The sequence below is a fragment of the Furipterus horrens genome, unplaced genomic scaffold, assembly GCF_987537825.1.
Source record: "Furipterus horrens unplaced genomic scaffold, mFurHor1.1.pri manual_scaffold_1, whole genome shotgun sequence".
In the NCBI taxonomy this organism is placed as follows: domain Eukaryota; kingdom Metazoa; phylum Chordata; class Mammalia; order Chiroptera; family Furipteridae; genus Furipterus; species Furipterus horrens.
The window spans coordinates 175117767-175132945 of record NW_028327171.1 but is presented as its reverse complement, the minus strand read 5'-3'; the positions used below and the strand labels follow the sequence as shown (position 1 = coordinate 175132945).

The 15179-nt window shown below is 35.8% G+C and overlaps 2 protein-coding genes across 2 annotated transcripts in view; one reads left to right on the top strand and one right to left on the bottom strand.

Annotated features, from left to right (window-relative positions):
* Window positions 1-10305, top strand: part of CERKL (CERK like autophagy regulator) — a 101418-nt gene extending 91113 nt beyond the window's left edge. The window contains exons 11-13 of the mRNA XM_090281291.1: window positions 598-694; window positions 7405-7583; window positions 10158-10305. Coding sequence (XP_090137417.1) covers window positions 598-694; window positions 7405-7583; window positions 10158-10239 — 358 coding nt within the window. The 3' untranslated portion in view covers window positions 10240-10305. The remainder of the gene's footprint in view (window positions 1-597; window positions 695-7404; window positions 7584-10157) is intronic.
* Window positions 10114-15179, bottom strand: part of ITGA4 (integrin subunit alpha 4) — an 86113-nt gene continuing 81047 nt past the window's right edge. Inside the window, exons 26-28 of the mRNA XM_090281305.1 lie at window positions 14016-14114; window positions 13500-13619; window positions 10114-12932 (exon numbers count right to left, since the gene is read on the bottom strand). Coding sequence (XP_090137431.1) covers window positions 12834-12932; window positions 13500-13619; window positions 14016-14114 — 318 coding nt within the window. The 3' untranslated portion in view covers window positions 10114-12833. The remainder of the gene's footprint in view (window positions 12933-13499; window positions 13620-14015; window positions 14115-15179) is intronic.

The window sequence follows — 15179 nt, the reverse complement described above, 5'->3', positions numbered from 1 at the left end:
GCAGCCTCTTACATTGAACCAAGCAGTTATGCAAGATTAAAACGCTCAGTTATTTAATTGAACATGTGTCGCAGCATTTGTTCATTCTGTGTCATCCATCCAAGGGTCAGTTTGATTCAGTTTCCTGTGTCACTTAGACTTGCCCGTAAATCAACATTTAAATTAACTTTAGATTTTAGAAAGTGTTGAAGTGTTTGTTATGCCATTTGTACACATTAACTGTTCTATAATACATCTTTACAAGACATACATGGTTTCACATTTAGAATCCTTAAGTAAATACACTGGTTTTTAAATATGTCTTGATATATTGGTAGATTGCATGATGTTCATTTTATAAAAAGCCCTGATCGTAAGAGCTCACCGAGAGGAAGCCAATTGTTTAATAAAACCAATTTGAAAGGCTGTGTCATTTAAAAATAGCACAGAAAAATATGATTTAAGACTTTTAAATAAATTTAATATGGTGGTGATTTATCTAGCTTGCCTAAAAATTGTAGTTAACATCATATTTGTTAAAAGGCTTGATACAGAGTCATTTCTGATGTAATCTCTTAATAAATAAATTTAATGTCAAATACAAATATTTAATTTCAGATTAAATAATGGGAGTATGGCTCTTATAATTGCACGGAACACTTCTAGACCAGAATTTATAAAACACCTGAAAAGATATGCCAGTGTTAAAAATCAGGTATAGTAAATTCTTTGTGTTACATATGTGCAAAGCTATTAATCATGGACAGAGCTCTGCTGCAAGAGTGGACATCAACTTCTGGCTCAGAAGAAGGCTGTATTTGCTTTTGAATACATTAATTTTTATTCAACCTGTGCTTCTTCCAAATTTTGAAATGCATCCATCAGTGCTAATACACATTGGCCTTTTTTGAGCTATGGCTTGGTGATTATATATGTGGGTTTTTGTTTGAGTTTTGTGCAAAGAGAAAATAGAAAATGGAGTGTTATATTGAAATATGAAGTAAATTAATGATAAAAATCACATGCTAGGAATGTTCTTCAGAATGAGAAGTTAGTGAAATCTGAGATTTTTAGTCTTCTTGGTTTTATGACAGCAGACTCTCTAAAATTATGACTTTCAATTCTCCTGCCTACCTTTATTTATTAAAATAGATCTGCAGATAAATATTTTAAAGTACACCATTTTAATACAAACATTATTTATTGCATTCAAATCTAATAATGTGTAGTGATGTTTGTAGAGACAGACAGATAGATAGATGGATAGACAGACAAAATGGTTTTTCCACTGAAGGGATTTGTTTTAAAGAAAAACAGTAACTATCACAAGCCAAATTCTTTTGACAGATACTCTGATCCCACTATTAGGAAACCAATTCTGGAAATATGTGAATTTCTGAAATTTGAATCTTGAGGTACCTAGGCATAGTTGTAAAACCCTAAAGTCTCACACCCTCTTAAAGGTATAAAATTGTGCCAGGATGCAGTTGGGAGAGAACACGTGGGAGGAGGAGAGTAAATCCAGCCAATGACTAGCAGCTGGGTCGTGCTTCTGTAGACAGGCCTTACAGGGCTCCCAGTTTTGCTCTTTATAATTTTAGACTTTCTTAGGCAGTCCTCATAAAGTTTCAGTTCACTTTGGCCCACTATATTATTTGTTTAGTGTGTATGGAGCAACAACTGAAGTGTTTAGGAAATTCTATCGTAACAATTAGAGATAATCCCACTTTCTTTCAATATAAATCTCTAAGGAGACAGAGTAAACAAAAGCAAAGGTAAAGTAGGTCATGAGCCTAAGTAATGACTTTATGTATGTATGTCTTGGGAAATATAGCTATTTATTGATTTTTTAAGGAATGTATGCCTTTTTCAATGTTACTAAACTTCTAAGCATTAAAACAAACTACTATTTTTCTTAATCCAAAAATAGTACATGCTCATTTTTTTTCTAAGTCAGAATATAGAAACAGGAGAACAATATAAAAAGCACTCAAAATACCATATTCCAAGAGATAATCAGTGTCATTATTTGGTATATATTTTTCTAATCATTTTGTATTAAATAAGTGAGAACTTAAATGAATATTAAGCTTAATGTGCTCTAAGAAGCTCTATATTTGTTTTAGGGGTGCATCTATTGCACAAATTATAGAAGGTTTCTTTCGGAGTTGCTTAAGGTGCAAATTTTTAAGATAATTTTTATAGACATCCTTTTTCCACATGAATTTAAAAGTAATAGATGCTTAGATGAAATAAAGACAAAGACATAGTACATATAGTTCTGTATCTATAGAAAAATAATTTTTAAATGAGATTATATTATGCAAGATATAACAGTTTTTTTCCTTTCTTTCCATGTACTCTACCAGTCATGTTTTGCTTCTGATGCAAGAAACTATTGCCTCTGTGTGTGTGTGTGTGTGTGTGTGTGTGTGTGTATTTATTTCATTAGGTTTACTTTGGATTGACTAGCTCTTTCCAAAATGTGAAGTTCATGCTATTGCTCTGTAATTTTTTTGAAGAAATCATAAAATGTTTTGCATAATGACATACATCAAGAATAGATTGATTTTCAAGGTGACTACTTTCAAGCAATGTTGATTTCATACATTTGTTAAAAAAATTATAGACACATACACACATATTCATGTATATAGTCTCTTTTCTTCATGATGAAGTTTTAAAAAATGTATATTTATATAAATTATATAATGTTATAAAGACCAGGAAAACATAAGATTATATAATCTATTGTCTAAATAGTAGCAGTTCTGGTATCCAGGAAGGAAAATGCAGCACTTCAGCCTAAGAAGAGCAACAGTCTACGTCTCTGAACTGTCTTTACCAGGTTGAACTGCATGTTCATATACATTAACAACTGTAGGGCATATTGAAAGCCATCATTTGTGGCATAACTTGTCTTGCCTCTTCCGTGTCTGTGTACAATTGATAGAAGGTAAAACTTACCCTTCAGTTTCTTTCTACTCCACCCTATGTCTGAAGTTTTCCCCACCTATATATTTCTACATTCACATTGACTATCATTTTTGGCAGGGAGTTTAAACCTCTTAAATGTTTATTTACCCTGGGATTTGTTTGCAGCCTTCTTGTTTTCTCATGACACTTTCTCCTGGGTGATCTCCTGGCCCCTTGTTGTTTGGACTGAGTGTCATCTTCTCTTCTGACCTGCAGGACCGCTGTGTTTTCCTGTGTGCCGAGGTTATAAAACTCAGAGGCATCTTGAGTGCAGCACGTCCACAGCCGATCTTACTGCCTTTTTCCCTAAAGGCGCTCGCTCCTTCCATGTGACCTACAAGGGTCATTGGCATCACTCCACCCATCCAGGAGCTACTCTGCATTCCTCTCTCTCCCTCCTTCCTCGTAACCCATCCACCAAGCAGGTGTACTTGCTCTCCTCTTAAATGTTTCTGAAATTTCTCCCTCACCTTAATTCAAACCTGAATTCCTTCTTGCTTACAGTATTTTTCTTCTTGTCCTCCTTTTCTGTGGTCTTGTCTTCCATACTTCCTTCTAAAGGGGTTTCTCTAAAACACATATCTGATTTCTCTTCTGCTTAGTTCTTTCAGGTCTCTCTCGTCATCAGGAGAACATCTAGTTTTCCCAGCATGTATTCCATGGCCTCCTTATTCTGGCCCTTGCCTCACCTCTCACCATCCTCTACCAGGTTGCCTGTTTTGGTCATTGTATTAGTCTCCTAGAGTGCCATACAAATATTACAGACTGGGTGGCTTAAACACTGAAATTAATTTTTCCACAGTTCTGAGTGTGAGAAGTCCTAGAAGTTGTTTAAAGCTGTGGTTTTTCCTGAGGCCACTTTGGCTTGCAGAGGGCTTCTTTCTGGTGGTGTCCCCATGTGCTCTGTCCTCTGTGTACACATGCCTGCGTCCCGGTCTCTAGTTCTTATAAGGACTCTGTTCACATTGGATTGAGGTCCACCCTACAGATCTCATTTTAATTTAATAAATTCTTTTCTTTTGAGCCTATTTTGTTGATTATATTGTTACAGTTGTCCCAATTTATTTTCCTTTACTCCCCTCTTCCCAGTACCCCCCATTCAGCTGTCCCACCACCCCTTAGTTCATGCCCATGGGTCATGCATGTAAGTTCTTTGGCTTCACCCTTTCCTATATTATTCTTAACTCCCCCCCTGTCTATTTTGTATTTACCAATTATGCTTCTTAATCCCTGCATCATTTCCCCATTTCTTTCCCTCCCCCCTCCCAGCTGGTAACCCTCCAAATGATCCCCATGCCTCTGATTCTGTTCCTGTTTTGGTTGTTTGCTTAGTTTGTTTTTATTTTTTAGATTCAGTTGTTGATAGTTGTGAGTTTGTTGTCATTTTAATGTTCATAGTGTTGATCTTTTTCTTAAATAAGTCCCTTTAAGATTTCATATAATAATGGCTTGGTGATGATGAACTCCTTTAGCTTTACCTTGTCTGGGAAGCACTTTAGCTGCCCTTCCATTCTAAATGAGAGCTTTGCTGGATTGTCTTGGTTGTAGGTCCTTGCTTTTCATCACATTGAATACTTCTTGTCAATCCCTTCTTGCCTGCAAAGTTTCTTCTGAGAAATCAGCAGATAGTCTTATAGGCAACCCTTTGCAGGTAATTCTCTGCTTTTCTCTTGCTGCTTTTAAGATTCTCTCTTTATCTTGAAACTTTGGCATTTTAATTATGATGTGTCTTGGTGTGGTCCTCTTTGGGTCTAGCTTCTTTAGGACTTTCTGTGCTTCCTGGACTTGTATGTCTATTTCCTTTGCCAAATTTGGGGAGTTTTCCTTCATTATTTTTTCACATAAGCTTTCGATTTCTTGCTCTTCCTCTTCTCCCTCTGGCACCCCTATGATTCAGATGTTGCCACATTTAAAGTTGTCCCAGAGGTTCCTAAGCTTCTCCTCATTTTTTTCAATTCTTGTTTCCTCATTCTGTACTGGTTGACTGTTTTTTTCTTCCTTGATTTGAACCCCGGTTTCCTTTCCTTCACCATTGGTTTTGTGTTGATTTTCCTTTGTTTCATTTAGCAGTCTTCACTTCTTCACTATGCATTTTCCATACTTAAGCATATCTGTCAAGTCTGTGAGCATCTTTATCACCAGTGTTTTGAACTCTGTTAGGTTGGCTATCTCCTCATTTGTTAGGTTGGCTATCTCCTTATCGCTTAGTTCTCCCACTAGAACCTTGATCCATTCCCTGTTTTGGGGCATGCTTCTCTGTCTCCTTATCTTGACAGGCTCCTGTGTTTGTTTGCCTCGGTGTCTTAGGTAGAGCTGTCACACCCGTTATTTTTAAGGGGCAGGGCCTTAGGTATTCATCAGTATGGGTGACATATTTCACCACATTGTGGTGCTGTATGTAGGGCAGGGGTCTGAGAGGGAACGATACCACTTGTTCAGCACTCGCCCCTTTTCCAGGCACTTTTCCACTTCTGTACGGGACTGGCACCTCTCTAGCTGTTGCTTTGGCCATAGTTCCCAGAGTGGATGGTTTTGCAGATGTTCTAGGACCGTGGGGGCATTTTAAACAAGTGGACTCTACTAAGAGACCATCAGTTTCTTCCTCTGCCCCAACCCCCACTTGTTCACACAGTCAGGAGCAATAGGGCTTTATTTCCCCCAGCACTGGAACCATGAGCCATGCTGTCTGGTCTGGTGCTAGGAGTGTTCCCCAGGTGTCCTTCTCAACTTTTAAACATGTTTGACTGAACTTTCTGCCAGCCTGCTGCTGCCGCTGCCACTGCTGCCACCACACCACATCCTCTCCGCCCCGGTTCCGCCCCTCCTACCTGTCTGGATGAGTATTTCTTTATTTCTTTCTTTGTTGGACTTCCATGTAGCTTGATTTTCTGGAACTTCTGGTTGTCTCTAGTTTTGAGGTAGTTGTATTTCTTATTAGTTTTGGGGGGAGATGTAGCGTGTCTGTCTAGGCCTCCATCTTGGCCGAAAGTCTAACTTAGGAAATTCTTTATAGACTATCTGCAAATACAGTTTCATTCTGAGGTATGAGGAGTTAGGACTTCAGCATATGAATTTTTTGGAGAGGGGAAGGACACAATTCAGCCCATAACATTACATAGTCTATTTTTAAAATTCTAAAACAGGCATTTATTCTGCCAATTAAATGCCAAAATGCCAGTACTTCAATCAGTATCACAGTATGCTAATTTTTTGGTAGTTGCTTGACCATGCCATAGCTCTATTTTGCAACTATTGTTTTGTTTTTTTTTTCCTCTCTAGGACTTCTTCCCTTCTTCTATAGGCTGTTTGTTCTTTAAGACTCAGCTCAAATGGAAAGCTCAGCCAACATCCAAAGCTGCATTGCCCTGTCTCCTTTTCTATCATTTAACTCTCCTGCACCATCAAAGCATTTACATGTGTCACAGTTTTAACTATTTGCTTCTCTTCCTCATGCCCCCAGCATACCCTCATACAAGATATTAAGCTCTTGGCTCCCTGAAGTCTTGTCTAACAACATCTGTGGCTTCATAGGTAAAAAATGTGCATGCATGGATGGATGGAGTTTCATTTTGTGACATAGATATGTGAAAACTGATGATTTAAGATAATAGACTTACTGGTGGTGGCCATCAATTCTTGACATTCCTTGGTTTGCAGCAGCATCACTTGTCTCTGACTCTTTCATCACATGGCTTTCTCCTCTCTTATAAGGACACCAGTTCTATGGGATTTGTGCCCACCCTAATGACCTCATCTTAACTTGATTACATCTGCGGAGACTCTTTCCAAAGAAGGTGACATGTACAGGCACTACAAGCACTACAAGTTGGGAATTCTAGATATCTTTATGGGGAACACAGTTTAACCCACAACAGCCAGTTATCAATGACTGATTTAAAACTCATTATTTTTGCAATGAATGATTATCTAGACAATGAAAGATTAGAAATTTTTACAAGTGTCAATATGAAAGTTGTCTCCAAGGCCATATACCTGAGATGGGAAATCTGAAGCAGAGGCCTAGGTTCTTCCTAATTAAATTCCAAATGTGAAACACTAGAGTTGCTTTAGATCAGCTAAACTAGTTGGCAAATTAACAGTCAAGTCAATGGATTATGTAAATCTTTTATATCAACAGACCAATAATAAAGATTATCTTGAATTGGAAATTCACAATATCATTACTGTATACAACTTCATAGAGATTTACTATTTGTCATAAAACAAGTTTGCACAGTTGCCAGATCTAAATGAGGTAGGAAAGCTTCAGAAGAAGGGTTTCTTCTTCCAGAGAAATTGAGGATCTCTCATTATAGAGTTTCAAAGCTATAAAAACATCAGCATGCATGTTCATATGTACTTGCAAGAGAGCACTGTGAACTTTCTTAACTTGCATTAGCAGTTAGGGACAAAAGAAGTACCATGATTGTTTGCATTTCTTTTATTTAGTTCAACTTTCCATTTGTTGAGACTTACACTGTTGAAGAAGTAAAAGTTTACCCAAGGAATAAAACCGGTGCCCACAATCCAGAGGAGGCGGATCAACCACATGAAACTGCTTCCAATACCAGTTTCCCATGGAATGTAGATGGTGATTTAATGGAGGTCACATCAGAGGTCCACGTTAAGTAAGTCCCTTGCTTCACTGCCTTATATGTCCACCAGAGACCCAAAACTGACAGTATAATGGAAACCTTTCTGTAACCACCAAAGCTAGGGGTGTATTTTTTTAATTAGAAAATCAGGAAGGCTAAACAGGTAAATATACAATTTTAATAAAGTATGCCTTGATATTTATGCATTAGTTGTTATGGAGAGTAAAAGAATTTTCTTTTGTTACAAGTCTCTACATTGGCATTCTGAAATTATTTTTATTTTTTCCTTTCAAATATTTTATTTATGCTATTACAGTTGTCCTAATTTTCCCCCTCTTGCCCCGCTCTACTAGTGTAACCCCTGTCCCCACAGTCAATCCCAACACCATTGTCCATGTCCATGGGTTGTGCATATGTGTTCTTTGACTAGTCCCTTCACTTTCTTTCAACCAGTCTCCACCTCCCTCTCCCTTCTTAACAACTGTCAGTCTGTTCCATGTTTCTATGCCTCTGAGTCTATTTTGCTTGTTATTTTGTTCATTAGATTCCACTTATAAATGAGATCATATGGTATTTGTTTTTCCCTCACTGGCTTATTTCACTTAGCATAATAGTCTCCAGGTTTATCCATCCTGTCACAGAGAGTAAGGATTTCTTCTTTTTACTGCTGCATAGTATTCCATTGTGTAAATGTACCACAGCTTTTTTATCTGCTCATCTACTGACAGGCAATTAGGCTGTTCCAAATCTTGGGTACTATACAATAAGTAATGCTGCTATGAACATAGGGGTGCATATATTCTTTCAAATTAGTGTTTTGGGATTCTTAGGACATATTCCCAGAAGTGAAATCACTGAGTCAAAAGGCAGTTCCATTTTAATTTTTTTTCGGGCAGCTCCATACTTTTTTCAACAATGGCTACACCAGTCTGCTTTCCCACCAGCAGTGCACTAGGGTTCCCTTTTCTCTACATCCTTGCCAACACTTGTTTGTTGATTTATTAATGATGCCATTTTGGAAGGTGTGAGGTGATCTCTCATTGTGGTTTCAATTTGCATCTCTCTGTTGGCTAGTGATGTTGAGGATTTTTTCATATGTTTATGGGTCCTCTGTATGTCTTCCTTGGACAACTGTCTATTCAGGTCCTTTGCCTACTTTTTAATTTGTCTTCATCATGATTGTTTATCTTCCTGGCATTGAGTTATATGAGTTCTTTATGTACAGTATTTTGGAAATTAAACCCTTATCTGATGTATGATTGGCAAATATGTTCTCCTGTCCATTGGGTTCCCTTCTCATTTTAAGATAGTTTCTTGAGCCATGCAGAAGCTCTTTAATTTGATGTTGTCCCATTTATTTTGATGTTGTCCCATTTATTTTTTTCCCTTTGTTTCCCTTGCACTAGGAAACATGTTGACTAAAATTTTGCTATGTGAGATATCTGAAATTTTACTGCCTATATTTTCCTCTAGGATTTTTCTGGTATTGTGACTTATATGTAAGTCTTTTATCCATCTTGAGCTTTTTCTGGTGTAAGTTGGTGGTCCAGTTTCATTTTTTGGAAGTACTAGTCCAGTTCCCAACACCATTTATTGAAGAGACTGTCTTTAGTGCAGTGTATGCTCTTACCTCCTTTGTCAAATATTAATTGACCATAAAGGCATGGGTTTATTTTTGGGCTCTCTGTTCTGTTCCACGATCTATGTGGCCACTCTTATGCCAGTACCAGGCTGTTTTGATTACAGTGGCTTTGTTGTACAGTTTGATATCAGGTATTATTATTTCCTCCAACTTTGCTCTTTCTCAAGATTGCTGAGGCTATTTGGGGGGTTGTTTTGGTTCCATATAAATTTTTGGGATAGTTTTTCTAGATCTGTGAAATATGCCATTGATGTTTTAATAGGAATTGCATTGAATATGTAGACTGCTTTGGGGTAGTATGGGCATTTTTGACTTACTATTTTTAATAAACTATGTATAAATGCACGTCTACAATTTCCACTTTGAATTTTAAAAAAATGGATCAAAAGTTTAAATGTTACACCATCTGAGTAGTAGATTGTTACAATGTAATCAATTAGTCTTTTAAAATGTCCTTTTGCCAATAATTAATACAATAGCACTGTTATGTTGAGAAGTTCAGTCTATCAAATATTTCCAAAGCATTCAACGTACTTTACATAGGAACAGTTTTACATATCATTCTATAGTAGTTGTTCTTGTTACTTAATAAAAAGATTTAGGAACATCCAGAATCATTCTTGGTAAGCTTTATGACTCATGGGTAGTGTGTAGGGGCGCCCTGGGTAACCCACTACATGTGAGCTTTCTATAAGCACAATTGACTGGATTTCACAGAAAAATGTAAAATATTAGTCAATCAAGGAAATCCGTGAAATGGGCTTTATAGTAATTTCTGTGCTGATTTATTGACACCCTTTCCCAGTTTTTCTAGTTTGCAGCTTTGCCATGAATGTGCGTGTTTGTTGGCTTTCATTAGATTTATATTTGGTATTATGCACCGTACTTCAATTGGTGTACAACTGAAAAGTAACAGAAAAGTAGGTTGATAAAATAATCAATCACACACATTTTATTTTTTGTAGATTGCACCCAAGACTTATCAATCTTTATGGAGACTACATGGAAGAAATGAATGATTCTAAAGTAACATGTAATTGTTTATAATAGAAACATATGAACTAGAATTTTAACATGAAGGAACATGGTCATGTTTTAAACAGATACCCTAAGAGGGAAAAAAATCTCTTATTTTTTAAAGAATTTAAGTTTGCTATTTTGGTGTTACTAAAAATTAGCTTTGAAATATACCAAAGGTTACTTGCATTCTGTTTCTTTTGGAACTGGGTTATTGAACTGAATGCAAACATTTTATAGACTTAAAATTTCAACATCATGGTATATTATATTTAGCCTAGGTAATTCCAAAGTGAAGTAATTTGGATTCTTTCATTTCTCAGGACTTGAGCCCATTAATTCTGATGTTAAATATGCTATAGCCTGGTACAAACAGCCCAGAGTTCATGTAAGAATGCCCTGATTTTCCTAATGAGGTACCTAATCCAGTGAGGATAAATTTCAAAATCACACAGCTAGATATAACCAGAAACAGAACTATTATTTTTCAAAATTTCTTCAGTACCTAGACTACTTACCAAGAAAAGAATCCTTTAAGTTGTTGTGGTACCAATTCTGTGAATATTCTCTGAACATTAACAACTCAGTTGACTTTTTTTAAGTAGTAGGGTTTTAAAATTCATAATACAGGTATGTAATGTTAAAGTTTATAACAAATTTTAAACTATGCAAAATATCTAACTGGGCAGAATCTGGCCGAAAAGGGAGCTCTGCTGTTTTTCTTGCTCCTCAAAGTAATGTCTTCTGACAATTATAACACATTGTTTTCAGTGGTTTCAATAATACCGGAAATGCTGTCATTTCTGAATAGGAAAGAACCAAATTTAAATTTCCTCAAGTATTATCCTTGAGAATGAAATCTAGATTTGGGTTTGAGTTTCTACCAATGAGTCTAGACATTCTCCTGAACTACTTGGCTTTTTATAATGGAAAAAAAAATAACTTCTGATAAAATAAGTATACTTAAAAATATTACATAAATGTAATTAATTTCTCTTGGCACAAAGAGTTCAGGAGTCTTCGTGCCCATTGTGGTGACTGGGCTTCACTGCTTAGCTGCCTTCACGAACCTCTGTGCGCCGATCACAGCCTTCAGGCTTGTGATGGCTGATTTACAGGCATTAGGCAGTCTGAGGAAGACAGCTGTTGGCAGGGACTTCATAAAAAGAAATGTTTCATAATATTAAAGACCAGCCTCTAGGTTATTTGATCACATCCTCCAACAGATATCCAAAATTTGGCCACAATCTTCTTATACATATAAAGAAAGCTTTAGCCCAGTTCAAATGAAATTATATTCTACAATCAGCATCTAGTTCATACACAAGAATAAATATTACAAAAAGATTATATTTGCAAATGTAAAGGCATTTAAGGATAAATTATTTAAAATATTTCATTTATCACTAAAACATATATCACGGAAAGTTTGATGTTACATTTATAGTCACTGGATATAAACTAAATCTGTATTGCTAAGTTTCTGATCTTTCTCCCCCAATTCCATGCAAAAGAGAATGATCTTATAGAGCTGATGAAAACACATTAATGTTTACTTACATTTGAAGAGAAAAGGGGAACATCCAGTTAGTATTTTAGAGTATCTGTATGAAATATTGCCCCACTCATTGTTTTTGCAGAACATAGGTTTTTTAAAAAATATTTGTGAGGTATAGTTTTAATATTTTACATATATCAGTGTGTTTGTACTTCAAATATCAGCTAAAGTGCAACATTCACCATTTGTTTCAGAATATAAATTAGAATTCTTAAGTATTATTGTTTTTATAAACAAAAAATTTGACTAATGATGGATATTAAAAATTTACCTTGGGTGCTCTTGAAAAAATTGTTATAGGAGGACTCATGGATTTGTGCCTATATAAATATACAGTCTTTAAAAAAGTTAGGTATATACAGAGAGAAGAAAGAAATCCATAGCTATATAATCCATAGCTATAGAAACAATAATTATTCAAAAGCCGCCTAATTAAGCTGAAACCAGTGTATAAAAGTTCAGTCCGAAGTTGGCTCTTCAGGCCCATAATAATCATAGGAAATATATTACAGATAAAGGTCTTAAAGGTAAAATATGCTTTAAAATGACAGTGCTCCTCTTATTCATTAGGAAATTGGCAAACAGCTCTTTAAAAATATTTAGCAGAATTTTTAAAGAAAATATTTCAAACAAGTCTCAAAGATTTATTAGAAATGAATTATTACTTATTTCTTTAAAGGAATATTTCAAGTCCAAGACTTCTCCAGTTGAGTTTACTTCCTCAATATGATTTCATTCAGATGTACTTTCATTTCCAGATCTCTTCAACGGATTCTTTATCTTGAATAAATTGAATGTTTTAGTGTTTTTCTAGTCATTTTATCCACTTAAGAACTGATGTAATATCTTTGGATGTACTGAATATCACCTTTGTAGTATTTTTGTCTCAAAGAATATAATTTCTTGCATTTTTCATTTGCCTTAAGACAGAGTATGTCACAAGGTTATGAGTAGAAGAAGTACATGAAAGAACTCTGAGCAAAGTTCATGGTTTTTTGTAAACAATGTCTTAAAATTCTTTATTATACCTGAGTCTGTTATTAGTTTTCCAATTTGAAAGAAGTCTTTAATCATCATCATTGCTTTTACTGTTAACGTAATTCCAACTGTCTCTTCTGGTTTCTTCTTGTAGGATGGATTTGTACTGCCTTTTAAAGAAGCCAGCCTAAAAAACAATTGCATAATCACTAGTTTAGATATTCTATATACATGTAATAACTACAGTCAGTGCAGTAAGTCCTCACTTAACATTGTTGATTGTTTCACTTAAAGTGATAGAACATATATATTTTAAAAAATAGGTTTATAATAGGCTAATTACTTAAACAAGAGTTAAGTTTCTAACATTTAGGGCAAAATACAGTTGAATGAAATAACATCATTTGAGGACCTGCTGTATTTCTTGAACTGTGTCCCAAGTAGTCAGTAAAACTTAAGTTTCTGAAATATTGGGTTCAAGAGATTTTTTAAAATTACTGCAGGACTTACTGATACATGTGTAAACTCTCTTAAAATTGACATTTGACGTAATGTGCAGTGTTTCTCAAATGCTTTTTTGAAAATGAGTTATCTTTAAGAAGGCATATTTTTCTAGGACTTTGGTACTGAAGTTAGGAGAATTAAGATGAGATCAGTACTGTGTATTCACTTGGGGGTTGCAAATTGGCTTTGAGAAAATCAGGGATGACATTTTTAGTGGTATAACATTGGTAAGTATCAGAGAAAGGCTTACCTTCCCCATAACATATGAAATCATTAAAAGTAAAAGAAGCCCAAGGAGCAAGCTAATGGAAATAATCGCTATGGTGAAATGACGTTTGGGTTTTTGATGATGTAATCCTTCGAGCAGAACCTACGTAAATTAAACAAAATAAAGAATCACCAGTTTTAATTTTTGCTCCTATTTCTTTCGAAACCCCCACACAATCCCCGATGGTATTTAGAACCAACCATCATCCCATTCTCTTGCTGGTTTGACATATCCATAGGAAACACTGGTAACTCTTTAGCAGAACCACTAAGCATGATGGACTCTTTCTGTGCTGCTGCCTCCAGTCCATCTGCCCGCATTCACCTCCTGAACAAGCTGTCTGTTATTCCCTCCTCCCAGCAGTGGAAAACACCAACTCTCAGTAAAGTATTTTAAGCCCTCCATGATCTAGTCAAAATCTGTTTTCCTGACTAAACACCCTAGCAGTACTACTTCCCCTACAATCTTAATGTTTCAGTTTAAAAAAGATAATCTTACATGTGCAACATTCTCATCCTTGTGCAGTTCAACAACTTTTGGATTTGGCTCTGGAAAAGCTGTTGCTCTTATTTCAAATTTGAGTGCTGAAGTCTCATCCTGTTTAATAAAAGAAACATCATTGTAGCCTGATTCATAGTTTTATTTCATGAAAACATGTATTAACAGAACTAACTTCTCATGATCCTTACCTGCTATCTAGAAGTTTTCACAATTTATCTTCCCCAATTTATTTCACCATTTGCAATCAATTGCAATGCAGTGCTTCCTTTGGTTCTAAAGGCATGGTCTCATTTATATGGCATCACTTTACTGAAATCCTTTTATTAAACATAGCTACTGTGAAGATAACTTGATTTAAATATTATTTGCTAGTTACCAGTGTATTTTTCCCTTGGTATTGAATTATTTATATTCCCAAATAAGACTTTCTTCACCTGATAAAGCTTTCCTAAAATTCATTATATCTGGGCTTTTAAAAATGTCTAAGCAGTGTTGTCATCTTGCTGCTTGGATCAAATACATACAGGCTACCTCATACTGAAATGGAAAAATCTAGTACAAATAATTAAAGTGCTCAAATATAAAATTAGTAGATGAACTCGGAGCTTTACTAGGTAATACAGAAACGTGATAACACAGAATCCACAGAGCTTGGGAATCTGTGGGTGGTCTCCACAGATGCTAAGGACTTTTGAAATTGTATGCAAAATCGAGCTTTTTAAAATATGTGTATTCATTGGGATAGGTCAGAAAATATTCTTGAGTTGGATACTTAAAGCAGTCTATGACCCTCAGAAATTAAAACTACTATGTAAAGTATACTCAACATTTTGGAGAGAAGGTATAGCAGTGGTTTCCAACATGATGTTCATCCCGTAGAGGACAGTCAGCAATGTCTGGAGGCATTTTTGCTCCCAGGACTTGGGAGGTGTTGCTACCAGATCCAAGGTGAGAGATCATCAGAACTCCCAAACAGCCTACAATGCACAGGACAGCCCCTGACAACAAAGAGTTATCTGGGCTAAGGTGCCAATGGTGCCCTCTGTTGAAAAAACTGGGCTTTGAGCATCTGAGAAGGCAAACTGCAGAAGTCTGAGTACCTTGTTGATCCGGGACTTAGTTTTTAGCACCATTTAAACTAGAACAAACTAAAAAAGGCAT